This window comes from Microtus oregoni, unplaced genomic scaffold (genome assembly GCF_018167655.1).
Source record: "Microtus oregoni isolate MIOR12 unplaced genomic scaffold, Mior012 000003F_ref0000135, whole genome shotgun sequence".
In the NCBI taxonomy this organism is placed as follows: domain Eukaryota; kingdom Metazoa; phylum Chordata; class Mammalia; order Rodentia; family Cricetidae; genus Microtus; species Microtus oregoni.
Window position 1 is genome coordinate 8043247 of NW_024543062.1, and position 24348 is coordinate 8067594.

General features: G+C 47.6%; 1 protein-coding gene across 1 annotated transcript; it reads left to right on the forward strand.

Moving 5' to 3' along the window:
* Window positions 1-259: 259 nt before the first annotated feature.
* Window positions 260-23494, forward strand: Ywhag (tyrosine 3-monooxygenase/tryptophan 5-monooxygenase activation protein gamma). Its single transcript, XM_041648126.1, has 2 exons — window positions 260-590; window positions 20191-23494. The coding sequence occupies exons 1-2, from the start codon at window positions 504-506 to the stop codon at window positions 20845-20847; spliced, it is 744 nt and encodes a 247-aa protein (XP_041504060.1). The 5' UTR covers window positions 260-503; the 3' UTR covers window positions 20848-23494.
* The last annotated feature ends 854 nt before the right edge of the window (window positions 23495-24348 follow it).

Here is a 24348-nt window from a genome sequence, read left to right on the forward strand (position 1 = left end):
TACTCCCAAGAGTCCACGCTCCAGAAGCTAGGCGAACTGTGGGGGCGCTCAGAGGGCGAGGAACGACTTGAGGAAACTGAGGCGAAGGATTGGGGTGAAGAAAGGGATACAGTAGAGATCAGTGGAGAATTGGGGAGACGCTGAGAAAACCGCTAGGAATCACAGGGAGTGTTCCAATAGGGGAGAAACCCAGTGAAGGAAGGGTTGGGCGGGGCCGGGCGGGGCGCGCGCATGCGCGAGTGGGAGGTGACTTTTACGTCACTTGTGTGGGCGGGACCGCAGGGGGTTGTCCGCCCGCGGCACGCATTGGAGCCGCAGCCTTCTTGCGCCGGGTCCCGCGGTTGCATCTCGTGCCGCCTCTTGCGAGTCCTCGCCTGAGCAGCTTGCTTCGTGGGTCGGCTGTCCGACACGCGAGCTCCAAGCCTCCTCTCTCTTTCCCTAAAGCCCTTCAAGGCGGTCTTCGATTTCCTTCTTTCCAGCCGACCCGCTTCAGCCCAGTGAAGATGGTGGACCGCGAGCAACTGGTGCAGAAAGCCCGGCTGGCCGAGCAGGCGGAGCGCTACGACGATATGGCCGCGGCCATGAAGAACGTGAGTGTCTCCTCCCCTCCCCCCTGCCTCGCCCTAGCGCTCCCGACACCACGATCCTCGGCGTGGAAGGCATGCCCAGGGGCAAGTCACCTCTCCATCTCACTCTTTGGAGGGGATTAGGGACGGGTCCTAATGAGCGACTCCGGCACCCGAGTGGTGACGCGGCCTCTTTCCCAGCCTCTCCGAGCTCGGGGCTGGGGCGGGGTCTTGTGTGGCTGGTCTCTGGTCGGGGGTGGGGGGTGGTCTCTATGTGACCCTGAATGTCCAGGGATCTGAGTTGGGGGCCGTGCGCATCCTTTGTGCCCCACTTCCCCTCCTCCCAGCTCAGGCGTGGGGGCGGGGGGACCGCATGGATGCGGTTCCTCTTTTCTCTCCCTGGTGTCTGGGCGGCGCCTTTCCCATTCACTCAGCAGGTCTCCCAGTTTTCCGCCTCCCCATTCCCAACACCCCCCGTCATCTTCACCACTGACACAACCTTTAAAGAACATTTCGGGGAGAAAAAAAATGTAGATTCCCCCTCCCCCCCAAAAAAACCGAGCTTAATGGTGTAAAATCGAAACCACCTTGCTCACGTTTTCTTAACAAAAGGTTTCCCTTCGCCCATTCCCCAAAGCAAGTCCTCCGGTTTTTACGGAGGGAGGGATAAGTGTGTCGCTGGCATTTCCGTTCATGGCCCTCAATATGCCATCTTCATTTTTCATTTTTTTCATTGAAAAGGGTTAAATATGTCTTTGAATGTTAACTAATTCAATTTGTAACATATGCAGTTTCTCTTTTGAATGTAGGCACGAGTCTCCCGAAATTCCCATAAGTGTAAAAAAAATATTCTGTCTGATCTGATATTGCAAACAAAGCGCTGGTGGGAGGCAGTATCAAGTCATTCCAGAAGATTCTGCATTTGTCATATTGCAGAGAGCCTAGACTGGGTGGAGGCTGGGAGGAGTTATTTTAAAGGGGAAAAAGTCTTTTAAAATTTTTTTTAAGTTAAATGTATCTGAGGCTTTTTCCCTCTGACCTAATGCATCCTTATACTAAAGAGAATACTGGTCTCCATCTCCAGTGGTCGCATTTTTGTCTTAGATGCAAAATCCTTCCTGTTTGCATCATTTTGTCAGTAACACTCATTTATTAATGAGTTGGGGTCCAGTTTGCCAGCAGAGGAGGGAGCAGTCCTTCATATTGCAAAAAATTAAGTAGAAAAATGAATAATTGGGTTTCCCACTCCCTTAATATTTAACTTCCTGCCTTATGTAACAAAGGTTTTAAATGCAGCTCTTGGTGTGAAGTGGATGCCAGAGTGTGCCTTGTATGTTCAACCTTTCAAGGAAAAGAAGAGAGAGATGGTATTATTTTTTTTAGCTAATTTTTTCTAGTTTTTTTTTCAAATGCCAGGTTCTTATCTTTCCCCAATTCAATGAGCTACAATTTTTTTTGTCATCTCCTGAAAAATTGACTTTAAAATCAGAAATACTGTTGCATTAGTGTGTTCCAGTTGCCTTTTTATAAGGCTTTAGCAACTAAAGGATACAAGCTGGACTTGAGTAGGTCACTAATGTTGGAAATGTCTTCAGATTGTGATATTTAGACTCTAATTCTCCCCTATTTCTAGTTCCACAGGAGAGCGAGTGACCTCGCACCTATATCCATAGCAACCCAGTGATGTCACACACAATGACACAGAGGCTGCAATGCACCTAAGGGCTGGTAGGGAGTTTTCTTATGGCATTTGTCCAAGGTGATGCAGAAAGAGCCGACAAGCCAGGTGGCATCGAACACGCCATCTTCTACCAGATAGGCCTTGGTCTCCAAAATAAAAAAAAAAAAAAAAAAAAAAAACGATTTCCCTGTAGACACGCACAAGGGCAGTGACTTCTGGAGACAAGCCCATTCACCGTAAACGTCCCTCACAAAGCACTATAGGATACTTTGATATATTTTTAAGTATTCATCTCACTTATTTTAAAAGCCCAGCAGTGAAGAAGTGAGGGAATTTCTAAATAAGAAATGCCCCTGTGGTCGTAGTGCAGAGGTGGGGTGTGCATTTGGGGATATCTCAATGCGGCAGGCTTTCATCAAAGCCGGAAAGCTGATGGCTGACCCTCTGCAGTGACTGTTAGGGAATGAGCACCCGGTGCACAGTGTTTCCCTTCTAAATGTGGGGAGGTTGTGTCTGCTCAAGCTTACCATGTGTGAAAGGGAGAATTGATTTGTAAAATAAAGGTCTCGTAAAAACGCTTTTCCAAACCACATCAGCCATCAGCCTGCCTCTCACCCCCGGTTTCCACATAGTACTTATTTGAAACAGGAGCAGAGCTGGTTCCCAGTGTGGTGCTAGCTCACCCACCGTGTCTCATGTGTGACTCTCTGGGTTCAGCCCCCGCCACCAGAAAGATGGAACAGTCGTCATTGGGGAGATTTTTAGTCTTCCTGCCCCAGTTGAGCTCTCCTGTAAGCTTTAACTTTCCATGGTGAAAGAAATTAAGGTTTAGTTGCATCTAGGGAGATTAGTCTGGGAAAGCCATGTTTGGAATCCATGCATAGCCGTGTGTGTAGGTGACTAGGATAGGAATAGTTAAGGAGAGTTAAGAGAATAGTTAAGGAGAGTTAAGTCATTTTAAGATAAACGTGTAATCTTGCAGTCGAGCCGAGTGCCTACAGGGTTCCAGCTGGTTAGGTAGTATCACTGTCCCCCTAGCCACATTTTTAGTTGCTGTCTTCTCATTTGCCTTTGACTACTCATAGGCCAAAATTATTACAGTGTAATAAAGTCTTCAATTTCTGTTCCAGCCTGTTGTTATAATTGTTCTGTTTTATTATCAGTTATTACTCTTACTCTGCCTGTCTAAAAGATTAAATTCACAGGTATGTGTGAGAGATGCAGTATTTGGAGTTAGCTGCAATTTCAGGTATCCTATGGATCTTGGAACACATTCTTTTGGATGAGGGGGAGACCACTGGGCTACCCTGTCTTTGGCTTTCAGTAGCCTCTTGAGAAGTTAATATACTAAGTAGGCCGCGGGTACTTGCATTGTCGGGGAGAGGAGGTTCTGGACTACTCAATTCCTTGGAGTTCCTGGGTTAGGAACTCTCAGCTGGGAAGTCACAGTGGCTGAAGGCGGCCATAGTTACATAAACAGATCTTCTGGTGGAATCAATGGATTTTAGAATTCTTCCTCTCTGCTAGTTCTTCCAGGAGCCAGATCAATAGCTATTATCCCTAATGGAGTAATGATGCCTTCGCAGCTTCCTCCGAGGTGGCTCTCTGCCAGCTGTTCTCCTTAGAGTGGAGAGAGCATATAACTTTGCTTCTCACGTGATCCTTCACAACACCAAGATGAAGATTAAATTCTATTACCAGCCAGAGGGCCAGCTTGCAGGAGTTGGTTCTCTTTCCACCATGTAGGTCTGGGGGATTGAACTCAGCTCATGAGGCTTGGCAGCAAGCATCTTTACCTGCTGAGCGCCCCGAAGTACTTTATTCTCCCAAATAATCGAAAATACAAAAAGCCCTCGTGTGCTTCCTGAATTCTTTAAAAGATGTGTTTGAATATCTGTTGTCATTATATTCTTTTAAAGGTAGAGCCTAGCAGCTGGATCCCGAGTCTTAATACTTGAGGAGCTGCCATTTATGAAGAATACTTCTATATTGTTGAAAAGAAGGGCTGGGCAGTGGTGACGCACGCCTTTAATCCCAGCACTCTGGAGGCAGAGGCAGGTGGATCTCTTGAGTTTGAAGCCAGTCTGGTCTATAGAGAGAGTTCTAGGACAGCCAGGGATACACAAAGACCCTGTCTTGAAAAGAATGTTGTTTTTTTTTTTGTCCCCCCCCCCCTTTTTTTGAGTCAGGTTCTCACTATGAAGACCAGATAGGCTTTGAACTCAGTTCCAGCTGTTTAGCCCCTTTGTCTCCCAAGTGCTGGAATTACAGGACTGAGACACCACACCCAACTGATATGTATGTGGTTTTTTTTTTTTTTATAAAAGTCACAACATCTTAATCTCACTCAGTCCAATAACAAAATTTAATAGTACAATTTAATGATATTTAATATTTCCTACATAGTTAAGCAACCATTGCCCTTATTTAGTTCAAAAATGGAAGCTGGGTATGTCTTAGAAAGTGGAGGCAGGAGAACCTCCCAAAGAGGAGAAAGACGAAGCCGTCTGTTTAAGAAGAGATACTGGCCTGGACTATAAAACCAGCTTGCTGGACTGAAATGATTACCAGCTCTGGACGGTACCCACTGCCACCCTCAGCCATTGGTAATTAGTTGGTTGTCCCTTGGTCTTTATTATCAGACCTCTCGACTGTTTCCTAAAGCAGAGGAAGGGACCTAGCTTTTAACTAGGTTTGTATTTCCATGTAAAGAGTCACAGAGCTTAAAAACCATATGACGTTCACCTAAACAAACAAGAGTAATTCATCTGAAATCTGAGCCTACTGTTAAGCCTTGGGAGATTGTGGAAACACGGCTGGTGTTCTCACAAGCCCAAGACTGACTCTTGTGAATGACTTCCCTGCTGTGTGGTAGTAGGTCCCACGTGGGCACTCCCCAGGCAGTGACTGAGCCTGGCGAGCTATAGAAGCCTGCGCTTTCTCTGCACTGGGAGATATTGAATGTATCTTGGTTCCCAGCATGTTCTGTGGCTTGCCAGGCTCAGGGGCGCATGCTCCTTTCTCACTCACCTGCAGTTCCACCAGCCATAGCCCTTTATCTGGCCGGACTTTGATTGTTCTGTATTTCTGCCAGGTCCATGAGAAACATGGAAGAAAAAAAAAAGCAAAGGATTTATGTGTTGGAGGGCTTTGCCGCCATGTAAGTGCACCAGGTGCATGCAATCAGTGCCTTTGACGGTCAGAAGAGGGCGTCGGATTCCTTGGAACTGGAGTTACTTATAGCTTTGGGCTGCCTTGTAAGTGCTGAGAACTGACGCAGGTCCTATTCAAGAGCAGCCAGCCATTGCTCTTTCACAACCAAGCATCTTCCTTGGCCCTTTTAGTTTTTGGTTAGTTCTGAGGCAGGTCTCGTGTAGCCCAGGCTGGCTCCAAACTTGCTTTGTAGGTGACTGTCTTGCATTCCTAATCCTTCTACCTTCCAAGCCATCTTTCCCACTATTTTAAAACTGTAAGCTGTATACAGCTACTGTGTGGCCTTTAGTAGTCATTTTTCTGCTCTCAGGTTTCATTTTAGGTATCAGGTATCATTTTGATTATGAAACTATCATCTGGTTGGCTCTAAAAAAGATTTGTTTTTATTTTAGTTATTTATATGTATGTGTCTGTATGTGGGTATGTGCATGTGAGTGTAGGTGCCCACAGGGGGGCAGAACCATTGGCTCCTTCTGAATCTGGAGTTAAAAGCCCAAGCCCTCTAGTTAGGCGGTGGTGGCACACACCTTTAATCCCAGCATGTGGGAGGCAGAGGCAGGTGGATCCCTGTGAATTCAAGGCCAGCCTGGTCTACAAAGCGAGGTCCAAGGCAGGCTCTAAAGCCACAGAGAAACCCTGTCTCAAAAAAACAAACAAAAAAAGCCCGAGTAGTCTTAACCAGTACCCTGGAGACAGGAATCAGGCAGGCAGCCTATGCTGTTTTAAGGTTTACTATAGTAGAAACTGGCCTTGAATTTAGTATCCTCAGACATGGAGTGCTGCCCTGGTAGGCCTGTGTCCTTGCACTCAGTGGGCCCTGGAATTTTACAAAAGTAACACGTGTAGCCTTTAAACATTATTGTCATGTTATTTGCATGTAGACTCTAAGCTCCTCTTTCTTATTTGCAGGGCTGGAGATTCAACCCAGGTCCTCTGCATGCCAAGCACGCGATTTAGCTGAGATAGATACATACATGCTCAACACTCTTGTTTTTGAGACAGTTCTAAGTTGCCCAGGCTTGTCTTGAACTCTATTATCAGTAGGCCTTGAAATTATGGTTGAACTGCGGTTATGACCTGTGCCATCAGCGCCCCCCCCCACTTTTATTTTTTTGAAAGCAGGGTCTCTAGTCCAAGACTGTAGACCAGGGTATCCTCGAACTCACAGAGACCTGTTTGCCTGCCTCTGCCTCCGGAGTGGTGTGCTGCTGGTGTGTCACCATGCCTTTCTTTTTTAATTGGTTTGCGAGGGAGCTTTAGACTAGGCAGTAGCTGTTTCACTGAGGCAGACACTTGTTGAGTAGCTCTTACTGGCCTGAAACTTTGTAGCCCAACTGGGTGGTGGGATTACAGAAATAAACCATGTCTAACTCTTGCAAGGGGCTATTGGAGGTAAGCAAATTACCACCGGCATTTCACCTGATTGGAATGCCTCCGATGTGCCCTGAGCATTAGCTTTGTGAAATGGTAAAAAGGAAAAAGTTGTCGTTTTTCCATTTTCAAATGTGTTCTCACATATGGAAAAAGAAAAGCCAGACTGGCATTGTACTCACCGTGTAACCTGATCTTGAACATCTGATCCTCCTGCTTCCACTGCCCTACTACTGGGATTACAGGTACAGGTACCAAGACAGGCTCGGGATCTTTTTAGATAGAGACTTTTGCGTTGGCTTTTTTTTTTTTTTTTAGGTTTACTTTAGTGTGTGTGTATGTGTGTTCATTCTGGAATGTATATAATGTGCAACGCATGCTTACACATGCCTTCAGGGACCAGAAGAGGGCATTGGATACCCTAGAACTGGAGTTCCAGGTGGTTGCGAGCCATTTGATATGGATGCTAGGAATTTACGCAAAAGCCCCCAGACCCCAGAGCTCTTAAACTTCTGAGCCATCTTTCCAGCTCCATTACTGGCATTTTTTTTTTTTTTTTGGTTTTTTCGAGACAGGGTTTCTCTGTGGTTTTTTTTGGAGCCTGTCCTGGAACTAGCTCTGTAGACCAGGCTGGTCTCGAACTCAGAGATCCGCCTGCCTCTGCCTCCCAAGTGCTGGGATTAAAGGCGTGCGCCACCACCGCCCGGCCATTACTGGCATTTTTTGAGATGGTATCATGATCTAACCAAAGCTGACCTGTGTAACCAAGGCTAATCCCTGAATTTATGTTTTCTCATTCCTCCACCTCCCAAGTTCTGGGATTATAGGAGTGTACAATCATGTTTTATACAGTGCTGGGAATGGGATCATTCTTCTGTATGTTAAGAGGGCCCTCTGAACTCAGCCACATCCTCAGCCCAGGCTATAGAACATTGCTTTGGATGCTGTGGAAATCATTTTGGTATCCTCAGCTTACTGAAAGCTGATGTGATGTGGTACTCGGGATCTGCGAGATGCCCTGTGGTGTTTGTACTTTGAAGGTGTGGGAGGCCAAGCTGTGGGGTTTTTTTTGTTTTGTTTTGTTGGGTTTTTTTTGTTAGCAGTTGAACTCAGATGTTTACCTGCTACTCCCCTAGACTAGATTTCCCTGTGTTGCTGAGGCTAGCTCCAAACTACTGAGCCATCTCTCCAGCCCCTAAACCTGTGGGGTTTTGTTTTGTTTGTTTGTATTTTTTTTTGTTTTGTTTTGTTTTGTTTTTTCTTTTTTGGGGGTAGGAGAAATAGCTCAGCAGTTAACACTTGTCCCTCTTGTAGAGGACCTGGGTTTGATTCCCAGCACCCCTATGGCTCACAGGCATCTGTAGCTCCAGTTCCAGAGGGCTTGACTCTGCTGACATCTGGGCATTGTATACACATGGGACACAGACATGCATGCAGGCAAAACACCATATACATAAAGCAAAGGAGGAATGTTACATTTTACAAATAATTTTTATCACATTGTGCTTATATTGAGAGTGTATTTAGGTCTGAGACTAGCGTGGGAGGTGACTGTCTCCTTACACCATGGAGATTCCAGAGAACAAACTGGTGTTGTCAGATTTAGTGACAGACACCTTTACCTGATGAGCCATCTCACTAGCCCGAATACCTTTTTCCCTTACTGACAAGATTCTACTGTGTAGCCTAAGTTGTCCTGGAACTTGATCTTTCTGCCTCAGCCGTTTGAGTTCTGGGCTAAAACTAAAACTGCAGTTGGATGTTGTGCAGCTCAGTGGTTAGAGTATCTGTGGCTCATAGGGAACACTCAACACCCATCACCCATGTTGGGCAGCTCATAGTGTTTGTTACTTCTTGGGGTTGGAACAGTGGTACGATAAACAAACCCCTACACACACACACACACACACACACACACACACACCCAGTGTTCCACTTTGCAACATATTGGCAGTCTGTGTCTAAATACTTTGCTGCTCTCTTGGCCCCCTTTGGGATTATTTACCATTTCAGAAAATGGCTTTTTGACTACTTAAAATTACCCCTTATTTGCCACAGATGCTCAAATTACCAGCAGTATCTTTAAATTCACAGTTAGCAGCCTCAGAGTGTAGTGTTTTTTTTTTTTCTGCAGATGGTAGGTAATTTCCTTTCCCCATTGGTGTTAAAGAGATGCTTACCGTCAGCTCCTGCTCCCATGAGGGACCTGGAATCTTGGGTGGGTTGGGAGTGGGTGGAGAGAGTGATGCTGACTGCTGAGCTGGTTGGTAGGTGAACTCTGCTCAGTAGAGTGGGCTTTTCTGTGCCTTGTCCATGCTGCTCTTCTGCTTGATTGCTTTCTCACCCGCCCCCCCCATGTTTTTTTGTTTGTTTGTTTTTTGGTTTTTCGAGACGGTTTTTTTTTTTTTCTGTAGCTTTGGAACTCGCTCCGTAGACCAGGCTGGCCTCTACCTCACAGAGATCCACTTGTCTTTGCCGCCCGAGTGCTGGGATTAAAGACAGGCAGGCAGCACCACTGCCCGGCTCTTTTCTCTTTTTGAGATAGGGTTTCACTGTGTAGTTTTGGCTGCCCTGAAACTCGCTATGTAGACCAGGATCTCCTTGAACTTGGAGACTGACCTGTTGAGACTGACCTGTTTCAGCCTCCTGAGAACTGGGATTAAAAGTATGCACCATTGTGCCTGCTTGGTGCTGCTTCGAAGCCTAAGGGGCAGTTCTTTTAACTCGTAGGCTAGTAAACACCCAGTTGATTTCTTGGCAACTGCATGTTTTAAGTCCATTTTGCTTTAGCTTGGCACTTTTGCCTGCCTAGCGTGTGTGTGCACGCCAGTTCGTGTTTTTCTCCTCTGTGGCTTTGGGTGGAACTCCCTGAAGAGTCCAGGTTGACCTTGACTTTCTGTTCTGCCTCTGCATCTTGTGTGCTGGGATTTCAGGCTTTTGACACAATAGGCTTATGTTTTTCTCCAACAGGGTCTCTCTAGGTAGCCAAGACTGACCATAAATGTCATCTTTGTTTCCCAGTCTCCCAAGTGTTGGGATTACAGATATTCTTAATTGGTTTAGTTGATGCATGTGTTAATATTGGTATGTATTCCATTGCAGTGCATGTGAGAGTCTTCGCATTTATTTATTTAGCCCCTTGATCTTGTAACTGCTGTCTAGTTTAGGGCTGTTTTGTTTGGGGAATTTCAAGATTGTTTTATTAACTATCATTGACCCCATCTTTCAGTATGCTTAAATGTCATTTAACCAAGGAGAACTTGGACTTTTTAGCATGAGAAGGTAAGTGCTGTAGTTTTCACCATCAGTCTTGGAGATTTTGTCTGGAGGAAAGAGATGAAGGTAGACAACTAAACGGAAGCCTCACCAGAAACAGATCTGGGGGAAGGTGGAACCTTTTTGACACCAACAGTGTTGCTATTTTAGCCAGCTGTGGTGGCATGCACTATAGTCCAGCTCTTTGGGAGGCCAGTGCAAAAGAATTGCTTGAGCTCTGGTTGAGGCCAGCCTGGATAACCTAGTGAGTGAGTCTGGGTCTTTAGAAAACAACAGATGGACAGGTGAGATGATTCAGTGTTGAGAGGCTCAAATTCGGAATTCCTAGGCCCACCCAAAGCCTGGTGTGGTAGTGCCCATTGTAACCTCAGTGTTACTTTAGTCCAGGTGGGATGAATCAACATTCACAGGCTGGTGTACGCTGCGGACAAAAATGAAGGGACCTCATTTCAAACAAAGTAGAAGGAGAAGACACTCGTTTTGGGAGCTGAACTGTGGTGGGTGGTGGGTTCAGGGCCCTTTTCACAAACACTGGGTTGGATTGATCCCGTGCATTTGAGAACTGCCTGTCAGGACACTGAATCAGGGCTTGGGGTACAGGGTGAGGACGAGTGGGGCACTAGTGAAAATGGCCTTTTGGAGGCCTGCAGCTAAGATCAGAGCTGCCTGGAGATAGGATCGGGTTGTCGTGTCTCAAGTGTGTGGTCTAAAGTAGGTCTTCATCCTGACCGTTGGTAGAGGTGCAGTGGTGCCCGCGGCCCTGCCGCCCCCTTTCAGGAGGAACAAGCATGGGGCTGGGGAGTTCCTGCCCCAGGAGAAAATCTGAATTTGCAGTTCTAGCACTCATATAGAAAGACACGAAGGGTGGCACATGTCTGTAATCCGAGCACTAGGGAGGCGGGGGCAGGGGCTCTCTAGAACCTCCTGGCCAGCTAGTTTTGCTGACTCTGTAAGGTGTAGTAGGTTCAAAGAAACCTGCAGAGTTGGTCCTGGCCGCCATTACACATATCAACAAGGACACAGAAGGCAGATGCTTTGGAGGGTGGTTTTATAATTTAAGATTCATTATTTTAGCCGGGCGATGGTAGCGCACGCCTTTAATCCCAGCACTCGGGAGGCAGAGGCAGGCTGATCTCTGTGAGTTCGAGACCAGCCTGGACTACAGAGCTAGTTCCAGGACAGGCTCCAAAGCCACAGAGAAACCCTGTCTCGAAAAACCAAAAAAAAAAAAAAAAAAGATTCATTATTTTAAATTGTGTGTCTAAATGGAGATATGTGCCCTTAGAGGCCAGAGGCATTGGAGCCCTTGCAGCTGGAGTGGGCAGACCTGAGCTACTTGACCTGGGTGCTGGGACTCGGGTAGCAGCAAGTGCTTCTCCCTGCTTAGCCATCTCGCAAGTGCTGTGCTCCTACTCCCCCCCCTTTTTTTTTTGAGACAGTTTCTTTATGTACCTCAGACCGCCCCTGAAACTCAATGTGTAGATCAGGATAGCCTTGAACTCACAGAGATCTATCTGTCTGCCTCTGCCTCATTCCAGACTGGCCTAGAATTTGTGGCGACCCTCCCCCTCGGTCTCCCTAGTGCTGAATTTCCTGGTCTGGGTCACCCTTGTTTGTAAATGGCAGTTCTTCTTTCTCTACCCCTCTTTTTTTTTTTTAAGTATTTATTTATTTACTTATTATGTATACAATATTCTGTCTGTATGTATTCCTGCAGCCCAGAAGAGGGCACCAGACCTCATTACAGATGGTTGTGAGCCACCATGTGGTTGCTGGGAATTGAACTCAGGACCTTTGGAAGAGCAGGCAGTGCTCTTAACCTCTGAGCCATCTCTCCAGCCCCTTCTCTACCCCTCTTTGAGATAGGGTTTTTCTGTAACCTGGCTCTCCTAGAACTCACTTTGTAGACCAGGCTGGCCTTGAACTCAGATATCCTCTTGCCTCTGCCTCCCGAGTGAGGATTCAAAGGCCTGCACCCTCACTGCCTGATGAGAAGAGTTAGTTTTTAGTGGAGAGTGTTTAAGATTTGGAACTAGTTGATGTGAGTTCTTTTGGCTCTTAAGTCAGTCTCTTTAATGGAGCCTTTATTTATAGATACATTTTTATGAGATGGGGTCCTGTGTAGCCCAAACTATCTTCAAAGTCACTGTGTAGTTGAGAATGACCTTGACTTTCTCATCTGCCTGTCCCTATCAAGTGCTACCACCACAGTTTTATTGGGGGAGGGGGACACAGGCTTCATATATGCTAGGGAAGGCAGCCTTCTATATCTCTACCGACATCACAGATGTCAAAAATTTATTGTGATTTTTTACAAAATTATTATTTTGGGGGATAGGATCTCACTGTAGCCCCAGCTGCCTATAACTTGTGCAAACCAGGCTAGCTTCAAACTCATGGAGGTCTGCTTGCTTTTGTCTCCCGTATGCTGGGATTAAAGATCTGTGCTACCATGTCTGGCCCTATTGTTGTGAGACAGGGTCTCACATAGCCTGGGCTACCCTTGAGTACACGCACCTCCTGCTTTCAGATTCCCAAATGCTGAGATTATAAGCCAGCCTGGATCACCACACCCAGCTTTATCTTTCTCATCTTTAGGAATAACAGCACTTAGTCCAGTTGAGGGCTGGAGGATGGGCTCAGGGGTTAAGAGCACTGACTTCTTCCAGAGGTCCAGTGTACAATTCCCAGCAACCACATGGTGGCTTACAACCATCTGTAATGAGATCTGACACTCTGTTCTGGCCTGCAGGGATACATGCAGACAGAATACTATAAACATAATAAATAAATAAATCTAAAAAAAAGACAGTTGAGTAGGAACCCATTTCTGGTTATAAAGTTTGAGAATTTTATAATGTGGAACCAGGCACATAGTTATAATCTCTCACAATCTCTGCAAAACCCAAATGTCGAACTGCACTCATTCTTTTAAAAATGTGTGTTTGGATGTATTCCATGTATATGCAGGAATCTTTGGAGGACAGAAGAGGGAGTTAGGGCCTCTCCAGCTGGAGTTACGCAGAGGAGTCCGAGGTCCCCTGGGAACCAAGTTCAGGTCCTCTGCACTAACTGTGACTGTTTAAACTGCCAAGCCATCTCTCTGGTTAGAATAAAATCTTCGAGGCAGGTTTTTATGTAGTCCTGGGATGGTTTGGAACTTGTGATTCCCCTGCTTCAGCCTCCAAATACTGGGATTATAGCAGTATGCCACCATACCTGCTAATCCTGGGATTTTTGGTGGGGTGGTCTTCTGAAACAGGGTTTCTCTGTGTTGTCCTGAATGTCCTGGAACTTGCTCTGTAGAGCAGGCTAATCTCTTTTTTTTTTTTGTTTGTTTTTTTGTTTGTTTTTCGAGACAGGGTTTCTCTGTAGCTTTGGAGCCTGTCCTGGAACTCCCTTTGTAGACCAGGCTGGCCTCGAACTCACAGAGATCCGCCTGCCTCTGCCTCCCGAGTGCTGGGATTAAAGGTGTGCGCCACTACTGCCCGGCTGAGCAGGCTAATCTCAAACTCACAGAGATCCTCCTGCCTCTGCCTCCCGAATGCTGGGGTTAAAGGTGTGCACAGCACCACCTGGTGATCTTTAGGAATTCTTAGTCTTTAAGTATTTGTTAGTGAAGCTGCCGTTTTCTCTGATATGACTGGACCTACATCATCCCTTGCTCCTGTGCAGAACACGTGTGAGCTCTGGGACTGGGGAAGGACTTTCTCACTCATGGTCACATCTGTAAAGTGAGTTTAGTTGTAAAAAGACCTATGGACTCAGTGACTGTTACAAAGTCTTGGGTTCTAGCTCAGTTTTATCCCCTCTGAGACCTTGATCTTGGGTCTGAATGTATTCTCAGTGTCTCATGATTCTTGTAGGATTTTTTTCTGGGATGTTTCCCTTTTGTCCCATTTGACTCGGCGTGATAGCTGTTAGCAAAACCTCCAGCTTCCGGGGCTGTTTTGTAACCTTAAGGACACAAACATTCCTGAGCTAAGCCTGCTGGTCCACACTAACTATCTCTCCGGAGGTGGAGCTTGGAGGATCAGAGGGCAGCCTGGGCTACGTGAGATCTTGCCTCAGACAACGAAGGACAAAGCCTGATCCACAGAGAGTAAGCCTGGTTCCTCACCGCAGCACCGGGCAGTGTGGCTGGCTCCGGTGCCCCATGAGGCTCAGTGCATTGTTTGATAAGTGCTGTCCCTTTAAGGGCATGTTCCTTTGTCATACTTTTTTTTTTTTTTTTTTTTTTTTTTGAGACAGGGTTTCTCTGTAGTTGGAGCCTGTCCTGGAACTAGCTCTTGTAGACCAGGCTGGTCTCGAACTCATAGAGATCCGCCTGCCTCTGCCTCCCGAGTGCTGGGATTAAAGGTGTGCGCCACCACCGCCCGGCATTTTGTCATACTTTTTTTTTATTTATTTATTATGTATACAATATTCTCTCTGTGTGTATGCCTGAAGGCCAGAAGAGGGCACCAAACCCCATTACAGATGGTTGTGAGCCACCATGTGGTTGCTGGGAATTGAACTCAGGACCTTTGGAAGAACAGGCAATGCTCTTAACCTCTGAGCCATCTCTCCAGCCCTTTGTCATACTTTTTGACAGGGTCTTACTGCATAGCCCATGATCTTCCTCCCCTGGGCTGCTGAGTGCTAGCTCATCAGATCTTAAGAGGTGTGCTGACTCAAAATTTCTGGGATAAGCTTACTTTGGGGTCCCCAAGGTTACCCTTACATTCATTAATTATTCAAGGCCAGTTTGCTCATGGCTAAGATCCGGTGCTGCAAAAGTTGGCCAGGCATAGGCTTCCAGGGACAGCACATGGGGTACACTTCAGCCAGACGGGTGGCAGATGACTAGTGCTCACCAGGGGAGTCCTAAAGACTAGTACCTTAGGTGTTTCTGGGCACCTGTCGACCTAAACCATATAGTTTGTACAGATGGATCAGCCTTACAGAGAGGCCTTCTAAAAATAGCAGTGCTGAAGTTGTCTCTCAGCTCTTCTGCACAGATGCTCTTCAGTTATCCAAGGTACAACATTTCTCAAGTTTTAGTTTATTATTTAGTAAGTATGGGCCATCTGTACAATACACACATCACTATAACTAAGCAGAACACTCTAGAACATTCTGTAGATGCCCATGCTTGTCTATGGAGAGAAAGTGTGTGTGTGTGTCTAACTAGGTGAAGCAGGCTAGCCTCAGATTCCCAGAGAGCTCCAGCCTCTGCTTCCTGGGTGCTGGGATTAAAGGCGTGTGCCTCCTATGGCCAGCCTTATTCTTAGCTGGCCCAGTGTTGTGTTCCAGGTACGGTGTGAATGACCTTGTACTCCAGGGCTTTAAGGTCAAAGCCATTAGGTAGCTACCCCAGGATCTCCATAGTTGCTGATCTTAGGGAAGATTGTGTACTGCTGTAAGAACTCGAGGGGAGAACAGTTGGCACTACTACTACCTGGCTCTTTTCGAACAGACTTTTGACATGGTGAGAATTGGAGATTCTCAACCCTTTTTACTCAATTTTTTATTTCTGCCATTTTCAGTCACTAACAGAAACTTGAACTTGAGTTAGGAGTTCAGAAAGCGTTTCCCCCCGTACACACACACACACACACACACAATGCTGCAGATTAAACCCAGCGTCTTTGAATGATTCCAGGCTGGCACTCTTGTCCGTCTCCACTGTCTCAGTTGTGTTTAGGCAGAACACACAGCTCTGAAGAACGGGGACTTGGACTCTCTACCCTTTCTAGTTATGGAGAAGGTAGCCTTTGATCGTGTTCACACAATAGACAGGGACGTGTGAAGAAGGACACCTGATCCTAGCACCCAGGAGGCAGAGCTTTGTGAGTTCCAGTCCAGCCAAGGCTACACAGGTTTGTGACCAGAATGGAGGTGGGGCGGAGGGACCATTTAGTGGTGGAGCTAACCCTTCCCTCCTAGTGTCAGGCTCTTTGTCATGGAATAGGCTATCGTGGTTGAGCCTTCTTTGAATACCACTAGATTTTTTTCCCCCCTCTTTAAACAAAACAAATCAAAAAGGCTTTGGGGCCAGTATATGACTCACCTAGTAAGGTGCCCGCCTCCAGCCCAAGGATCTGAGTTCAGTCTCTGGAACCCAAATGATAGAAGGAAGGATGAACTTCTACAAAGTTTTCCTCTGATTCCCACAGAGCTTTTGATGGCGATCCAGGTTCAGTTCTCAGCACCCCTACAGCAGCTCACAAGCATCTGTAACTCCAGTTCCAGTATCCTCTTCTGGCACCTTTAGGCACTGCACACACGGTGCACCCACATACATGAAGCAGAACAGTCATACACATAAATGAAATGTTTAGGGGCCTGGAGATAGCTTGGTGGTTGGAGTGTGTGCTGCTCTTGCAGAGGACTAGGCTTGGTTCCCAGCACTCACATGGGGTAGCTCACAGCTCCCTGTAACTTCAGCTCCACAGGACCTGCTGCCCACTTCTGACCTCCGAAGACACCTGCACTCGGGTGTACACAATTAAAATTGAGTAAGTTTTAAAAGAGGACCATAGATAGCATGGTTAAGTGTCTTTTGTGTTTGTACATACGTGTGTGAGCATGCCTGGTTATGAGTGCTTTGGACTGGAGTTAAAGAAGGTTATAGGCTGTTGTGTGCATCTGGGAGCCAAACCTGAGTCCGCTGAGAATAGAAGTGCTCTCAAATGCTGAACCATCTCCCTTCCTGACTTCAGTTGATCTTCATTTTTGTTTTGAAATTGCAACAGGGTCTCTGTGTACCTCTGGTCGTTCTGGAATTTGATTTGTAGCCTGAGCTGGCCTTACATTGCCCCCTTAGTGGCCCGGATTACAGGTCTGCCCCTTGGCTCCTTTTTTTTTTCTTTGAGCAGACGTCTTAGAGCCTAAGGTTTCCCTCTAACTTAGTTTTCACTGGCAGGGAACATGGAGACTGTTCCAGATGTGGCTGAGTTACTCTAGCTAAAGGTTTTTGTTGTCCTTGCACAATCTCCATGTTGCAGTTGGCGGCAAGGAGTCTTAAACTCTGTCTCTATAATCGCCCACTGCTGCTTCTGAACTCTGCAGCCAGAAGTCCTGCAGCAAGAGCAGAGCCAGTGGAGTGTGCTGATGAGGTCACCCGAGCTTTAAATAGCGCCAGGCTCTTGAAATAAGGACAGCATGATTTAGGGCAAAGGCCAGAACTGGATCTCTATGGCTGCAGGCACTTGAGCTGTCCTGGCATCCGAGACAGTGATTGAGTTGCACTGCAGCAGGGCTTTAGTTTCCGCAAAGACCAGAGAACAGGCTAGGGGCTGGTGGCCTGAGAGCCTCAGGGACCTGGGTCCCAGTCTGTCCTAGGAGTTTGTTTTTTACAGGCTGCCGTTGGGGTTCATGGAAAAAATATATAAAGAGCTAAAATGTCAGGCCAAAGAGACTCCAGGAAGATCTCAGAGGTGCCTCTGTGGGGTGCTGGTGCTGAGTGAAGAATAGTCAAGGTCTCTCAAAGGCGCCATCCCACACCTCAGCACTGCATGTCTGCATGGGTGCTAGAGCCAGACAGGTGGATAAGTTAGAGATCAGCCAAGGCTATGTTAGAGTCTCTCTCTTTGTTTTGTTTTTTGAGACAAGGTTTCTCTATGTAGCCCTGGTTTCCCAGGAACTCCCTCTGTAGACCAGACTAGCCTCAAACTCCACCTGCCTCTGCCTCCCAAGTGCTGGTATTACAGGATAGGAGTGCCACCACAGCCAGGCTAAGGGCTGTGTTGTAGTGAGACCTCGTCTCACACGCCTGAGGATAGCCATCAACATGTATAATAAGTATGTGGATAGAGGGCTGGCTTAGCATGCCAGGGGCCCTGGACTTGCTCCCCAACACCACCTAAAATGTAATGATGACCACACAGAGCAGAAAAATGGAGGTCACTCAACAAGCTCCCCCTTTGGGAGTTTTGTACTGACTTAATAGGCCTTAGAACTGAGTAGGAGTGAGGCAAGTTGGCCACACATGCAGTCCAGCCTAAGAGGCTAAAGCAGAGGAATTGAAAGGTCAAGGCCAGGTGCCCTGGCTGCATTGTTTTTTGGGTTTTTTTTTTTTTTTGTTGTTGTTGTTGTTGGTTTTTTTTTTTTTTTTTTTTTAGGGGAGGTTGTTTTCTTGGTTTTTTGTTTTGTCAACTTGACACAAGCTAGAGTCATCTGTGGGCAAAGCTGTGGAGTGTTTTCTTGAATAGTGATAGATGAAGGTCCAGCCCATAGTGGGTGGTGCCACCCCTGGGCAGGAGGGGGTGGTCTTGGAAAGTAAAAGTTGAGTAAGTCATGGAGAACAAGCCTCCATGGTCTCTACCTCCAAGCTTCCTGCCTGACCCCCCCCCCCAAAAAAAAAAAAAACCAGTGTGAGCTGAGAGCTCTAAGAAGAAATACTGGTTTTGGTCCTGTGTTCCTCACAGCAGCAGAAACCTGACTGAGGGGATGGCCGGCTGTATCCTTCAGGCTGCAGTTGGCACGGAATAGTAATAGACTCAGAGCAGAAAGTGCTTCTTGCTTGACTTCCTTCTTTGAGTCTTAGCAGAACCAGAGCCTGGCTCTTTCCTCTTCTTGACTATTGAAATGAAGAAGGCCAGAGGTTAGCGTCACATACTGGGCTCAAGCACAGTGCAGTGGCAGGATGGTGGTGTGCTTGTCACCCTGGGTTCCATCTTCAGCACCAAGTGGCTGCCTCTCTTGTCCCTTCTTGTTTTCCCCAGTGGAGCACGAGGACGGGACTCTGCTGCTTAGCTGTGGTTCAGCCCCAAGAGGTGGTGTAGCCCGTTAGAGACTGTTAGTCCAGTTCCTCGGCCTGCTACAGTCCCACATGATCAGAGTCTTAAGTTGCTCGTCCCGTTCTCTTTTGAACTTACTATGTAGACCAGACTGGCCTCAAACTCAAAGATTCTATGTGTGGGGATATTTTGCCTACCTGTGTCTGTAGTATATGTGATGTGTGCCTGGTACCCACAGGGCTCAGAAGAGGGCATCAGATCCCCTGGTCTTGTGGTTATATGTGGTTGTGAGCTCTCATGTAGGTTCTAGGAATCGAATCCACGGTCCTAGAAGATCAACCAGTGTTCTTAACCACTGAGCCATCTCTCCAGCCCCCCCCCCTTTTTTTTTTTTTTTTAATTTTCGAGACAGGGTTTCTCCGTAGCTTTTGGTTCCTGTCCTGGAACTAGCTCTTGTAGACCAGGCTGGCCTCGAACTCACAGAGATCTGCCTGCCTCTGCCTCCCGAGTGCTGGGATTAAAGGCGTGCGCCACCGCCGCCCGGCTCCAGCCCATTTTTTAGAGACAGGGTTTCTCTGTGTAGCCCTTGCTGTCCTGGAACTTACTCTATAGACCAGTTTGGTCTCGAACTGAGATCCACCTGCCTCTTCCTCCTGAGTGCTGGAATTAAAGGCATGTTGGCATCACTGCCTGGCCTCATTTTTAAATTCTTTATTCCATTTATTTTTATGTGTGTTGGGGGAGCACATTTGTATGACATGTAAAGGTCGTGGACAACTTGGGAGAATCAGTTCTCGCCACTGGATCCCAGGGTCAGATCCCAGTTGTGAGGCTTGACAGTAGGCGACTTTACCCTTTGAGCCATCTTGTCTGGCGCAGTCGCCCAGTGTTGACTTCCTTTCTGTGATATGTCATTTGTTTGGTGTTAGTGAAGGAGTAGGAAAAGTTCCTCTTTTTTCCTCAAAGGTCAGTTTGAGGGTGACTCATTCATTCCCAGAGGGCCTAGGGCTCAAGGGGACAGGGCAGGTTGAGGAAACTCGCTGAGGACGTGCACGGCCGTCTCACACTAGGATTGCCCATGGCACACGAGATCTCTTGACGTTTGCACTTGGTGGATCTGGCTTGTGTAAGACCTGGACTGACAGGCACTCTGGGGGCACACTCTGCTCACTGCTGTGGAATTCACTGCCTTGCTCCCTTTCTGTCACCTCTTCCCCATCTGCCCAGCAGAGCACAGTTTGTCTTTCTGCCCCTAGCTCTCTGGGCAGCTGAAGGACCTGCTATGGGTGGGCTGGTGGGAGGATATGCTTTTCCCGTTATCATCTCGTGTCCTAAAGATGCTTGGTTCCTTCTTCTCCAGGTGACAGAGCTGAATGAACCGCTGTCCAACGAGGAGCGGAACCTCCTGTCAGTGGCCTACAAGAACGTGGTGGGGGCTCGCCGCTCCTCCTGGAGGGTCATCAGCAGCATCGAGCAGAAGACCTCCGCGGATGGCAATGAGAAGAAGATAGAGATGGTCCGCGCCTACCGGGAGAAGATCGAGAAGGAGCTGGAGGCCGTGTGCCAGGATGTGCTGAGCCTGCTGGACAACTACCTGATCAAGAATTGCAGCGAGACCCAGTATGAGAGCAAGGTGTTCTACCTGAAGATGAAAGGGGACTATTACCGCTACCTGGCTGAAGTGGCCACGGGAGAGAAAAGGGCGACCGTGGTGGAGTCATCTGAGAAGGCCTACAGCGAAGCCCACGAGATCAGCAAGGAGCACATGCAGCCCACCCACCCCATCCGGCTGGGCCTGGCGCTTAACTACTCCGTTTTCTACTATGAGATCCAGAATGCCCCGGAGCAGGCATGCCACCTGGCCAAGACCGCCTTCGACGATGCCATCGCCGAGCTCGACACTCTGAACGAGGACTCCTACAAGGACTCCACTCTGATCATGCAGCTGCTCCGAGACAACCTAACGCTCTGGACGAGCGACCAGCAAGATGACGACGGCGGCGAAGGCAACAATTAAGGCCCAGGTGGACTGGCAGCGCACGCTGATGCTACTACTGCAGTCTTTATTTTTTCCCATGAGTTGGGGGTCGGGTGGGGGAGGGGAAAGGGAGGGCTGACCTTCCCAGGGAGAAACCCACGACTGTCCTGTCTTTGATCGCCTCTTTGACATTTTTGCCAAAATACCACTAGTGGAAAGTCAGGCTTGCTATGCTGGTATCGGAGTAGCAGCCTCACACGGGCACCCGGACTGTTGTGCAGGTTCGTGCAAGTGGAGCTGTCTGCCTTTAGTTTAACTTATTGCTAGACGGTAGGGTTTTAAGATGAGAAGAGAAACCGGAGACGGATGGCCCTCATTCAGTGTGTTCTGTGGTTCCAGGAAGGATTCTTACGTCCATACGCTCTCCTCTTCAGCTCTGTGGCTGTTTTCTCTCTGTTGTGGCTGTGCTGGGTTTTTGTTTTGTTTTGTTTTGTTTCCCCTTTCCCCAGGGTGATCTCTACCAGAGAAAGCATAGTTTAAATTGCCCAAGTGGACAGGCTTATTGTGGAAAACACAAGCTTTACTGACGGGTCAGGCCTGGCCCCGAGTCTGAAGTCTGATAGGTTAACAGTATTAACACTAAATTCTAGTTTACAGTATTTCTACATGACAGCCATACACGACATCAAGCCATTGGTTCTGGGTTTTTCTTCGTCAGCTCAGCTTTGCATCCGTATTCCACTGTATCCAGGTTGGTCTGACAGTTCCTCGGCTCCTTCATGCTGAGAATCAGAACTTCCTCTTACGTGTGGTTAATGGGTGTTTGGCAGGTGACTGGCCGTGGATACCTTTCTTTCTTTTTTTTAAACTCTTTAAGTTAAACCCATCACAAACAGAAACTGTTAAGCAGCACACACAGAGAAGATGGAAAAGAATCAGGTCTGTATGTCGTTTCTCATGTTGGTATTTTCAGAGACTCCGCTCTCCAGCAGCCGGGGCTCCTTCCTCAGTCACTGCCTGTCTTAGTTTCTCAGCACTGAGTCTCCCCCGCGCCTTGTGCTGGCAGCGTGCAGGTGTCTCGAGGCCACTGGATTAGAGTGTAGGTAGGGCTGGGTGGTCATCAAGAAAGAGGAGCTCAGGTGCAAGCAGCTGAGCCAGCAGGAAACCCACTGGGAAGAGACAGCTTCACTCAAGCCTGTCCAGGGTGGGAGCCCGGTCCCCAGGTCAGTTGTCCTAGTCCCCTTCCCACAGCCCAGTACTCCTTCTCCAAGTGCTTGGTGAAGGGTAGCTGATGCTCTCACCAGGGGGCAGTGCTCACCAGGGGGCAGTGCTCAGCTCCTGTCTGATCTGAGCTTTCCTGTTTTCCTTTTGAATGAAAGCATAGATGCTGGAGATGGGCTTCTCAATCGTGAGGTCACTGTACATGTGACATTGAAGCTATGCTGCTATGTCCTACTTGGTCCGTCTCCCTTAGAGTCCTAGGTCCCTCATTCTCACTGTGGATAAGTTACCCGAAAACATGCCTTGTTGCATGGAGAGTGTGCAGTTTGTCTTCTAGAGGATCCATGGTCGCATGGATTCCCAAGATGAGCAGCACCCCAGACTTGGTTTCCTCACGTTCAGACAAAGACCTGGCAGCCACCTTTTCTCATACCAAAACCAAGCTTCCACTTACGAAGTGAGTGCCCTAGCAGGATGCTGGTGATGTCCCTCTGCACAGCCCTAGCATGCCTTTCCTCAGAGGCCCCTCCTTTGTTAGTGCGCAAGGACCCACTAACCGAGGCCCACGGAAGAACGGCTGAAGGAAGCTTGGCCGCCAGAGCCGCCATGGACAGAGGGGTCAGTGGGGCTTTACCTAGTCTGTTTCTGTCCGCAGTGAGCATGTCCTTGTCCCGCCTGTGGTGTTTGGAAATGACCTACTGGAATTGCAAAACCTAGTTTCTCTTTCAGTGTCAGCCTTGACCCTGGCTGCGTTCTAGAAAAATCATGTGAGAGGGTAGAACTGAAGAGGGAAGAGCGGGACCTGATGTTTGAGCTTGGATGGTTTCTTCTCCTCTCCGTTACTGTTGAGAAGCGCACCTGCCTATGACGCTGTCTGCAGTGCCGCGGTTGCTCCTCCGTCCTATTGATACAGTATTTGTGCATGCTGGCGTTGTATTTCTATGCGGTAGCTTGACATTTATTAACTTATACTGTAGGTGTTATGTATTCCTATGACAAAAAAAACTAAGACTTCAAAAGTTTTTAAACTTTTTTTAATTTAATTTTTTTTTTCCTTTCAGGGTAAAGTTTGCTTTACCAAATAGTGATTGTAACAAATTGATCTGTTTTGGATGTTGCTATAGTGACATGCAGTTCTATATTTTTTTTTTTCGGGGGGAGGGAACTAAAGAAACACCAGTGTTAGCTTACTCTTAATGTCTGGTGTTTGTCATGGTGAAATTCTAACTATTGCAGTGCAGGAGAACGCCGCGGACGCTCTCCGATTGCCTGTGCTTTCTCGTCATGTATGCAGTGAACTACTTTAAGGTCTAATCAAGTGATTTCCCCCCAACTCCGTGTTTCGCTAAGGAATTATTTCGCACACGGACCATTCTTAGCAGTTTTCCTCAGTGATGGAATATTCATGAATGTGAGTCACTGTGTAGCCGTCGTACATTGAGCAAAATAAACGTGCAGATCCTGATGGCGGTGCTCCCCGGCTTCATTTAATAGGCCTTAACTGCTTTGTTGTTAAGGGTTTGATTGGAAGTGGGTGTCCTCCACCCTGACTCGGGAATGAGGCTGGGTGGTGCTGTGGGGGCATGACGATACATTAAAATCAGGGCGTGGGTGGTGCTCCGTGGTAGAGCACTTGTCTGGCAGATGGGCGGATTTAGGTTTGGTTTCTTGGCACCACACACACACACACACAAAAATGACAAAGCAAGTTGAGTGTGGAGGTTTACACTTGTGATCCCAGTACTTGGGGGTCTGAGGCAGGAGGATTACAAACACAGGGCCGGCCTATATTCTACAGTGGGACACTTGTCTCAAGAACCCGAGAAATGCCGGGCGGTGGTGGCGCACACCTTTAATCCCAGCACTCGGGAGGCAGAGGCAGGCGGATCTCTGGGAGTTCGAGACCAGCCTGGTCTACAGAGCTAGTTCCAGGACAGGCTCCAAAACCACAGAGAAACCCTGTCTCGAAAAACCAAAAAAAAAAAAAAAAAAAAAACCCCGAGAAGTGATGCAGGTGTGGTGGCATGTGCCTCTAGTCCCAGCACCTAGGACGGAGGCTGGGGGAGCTCCATGAGTTTGAGGGTAGCCCAGTCTTCATGACTTTTCTGGGGACACAAGAAGTGGGGATATATATATATATATATATATATATATATGTATATATATATATATAGTTTAGCTGGCCAAGTTCAGTCCTAGCAGTTCTGTATTCCAGCACCTTGAGGGTCCTCTGGACTCAGGTACACGTCTCCCTTTTGATGGTTCTGTTGACATTTCTGCATCACAAGTATTTAAGAGGGATGGATGAGCCTGGGGTGA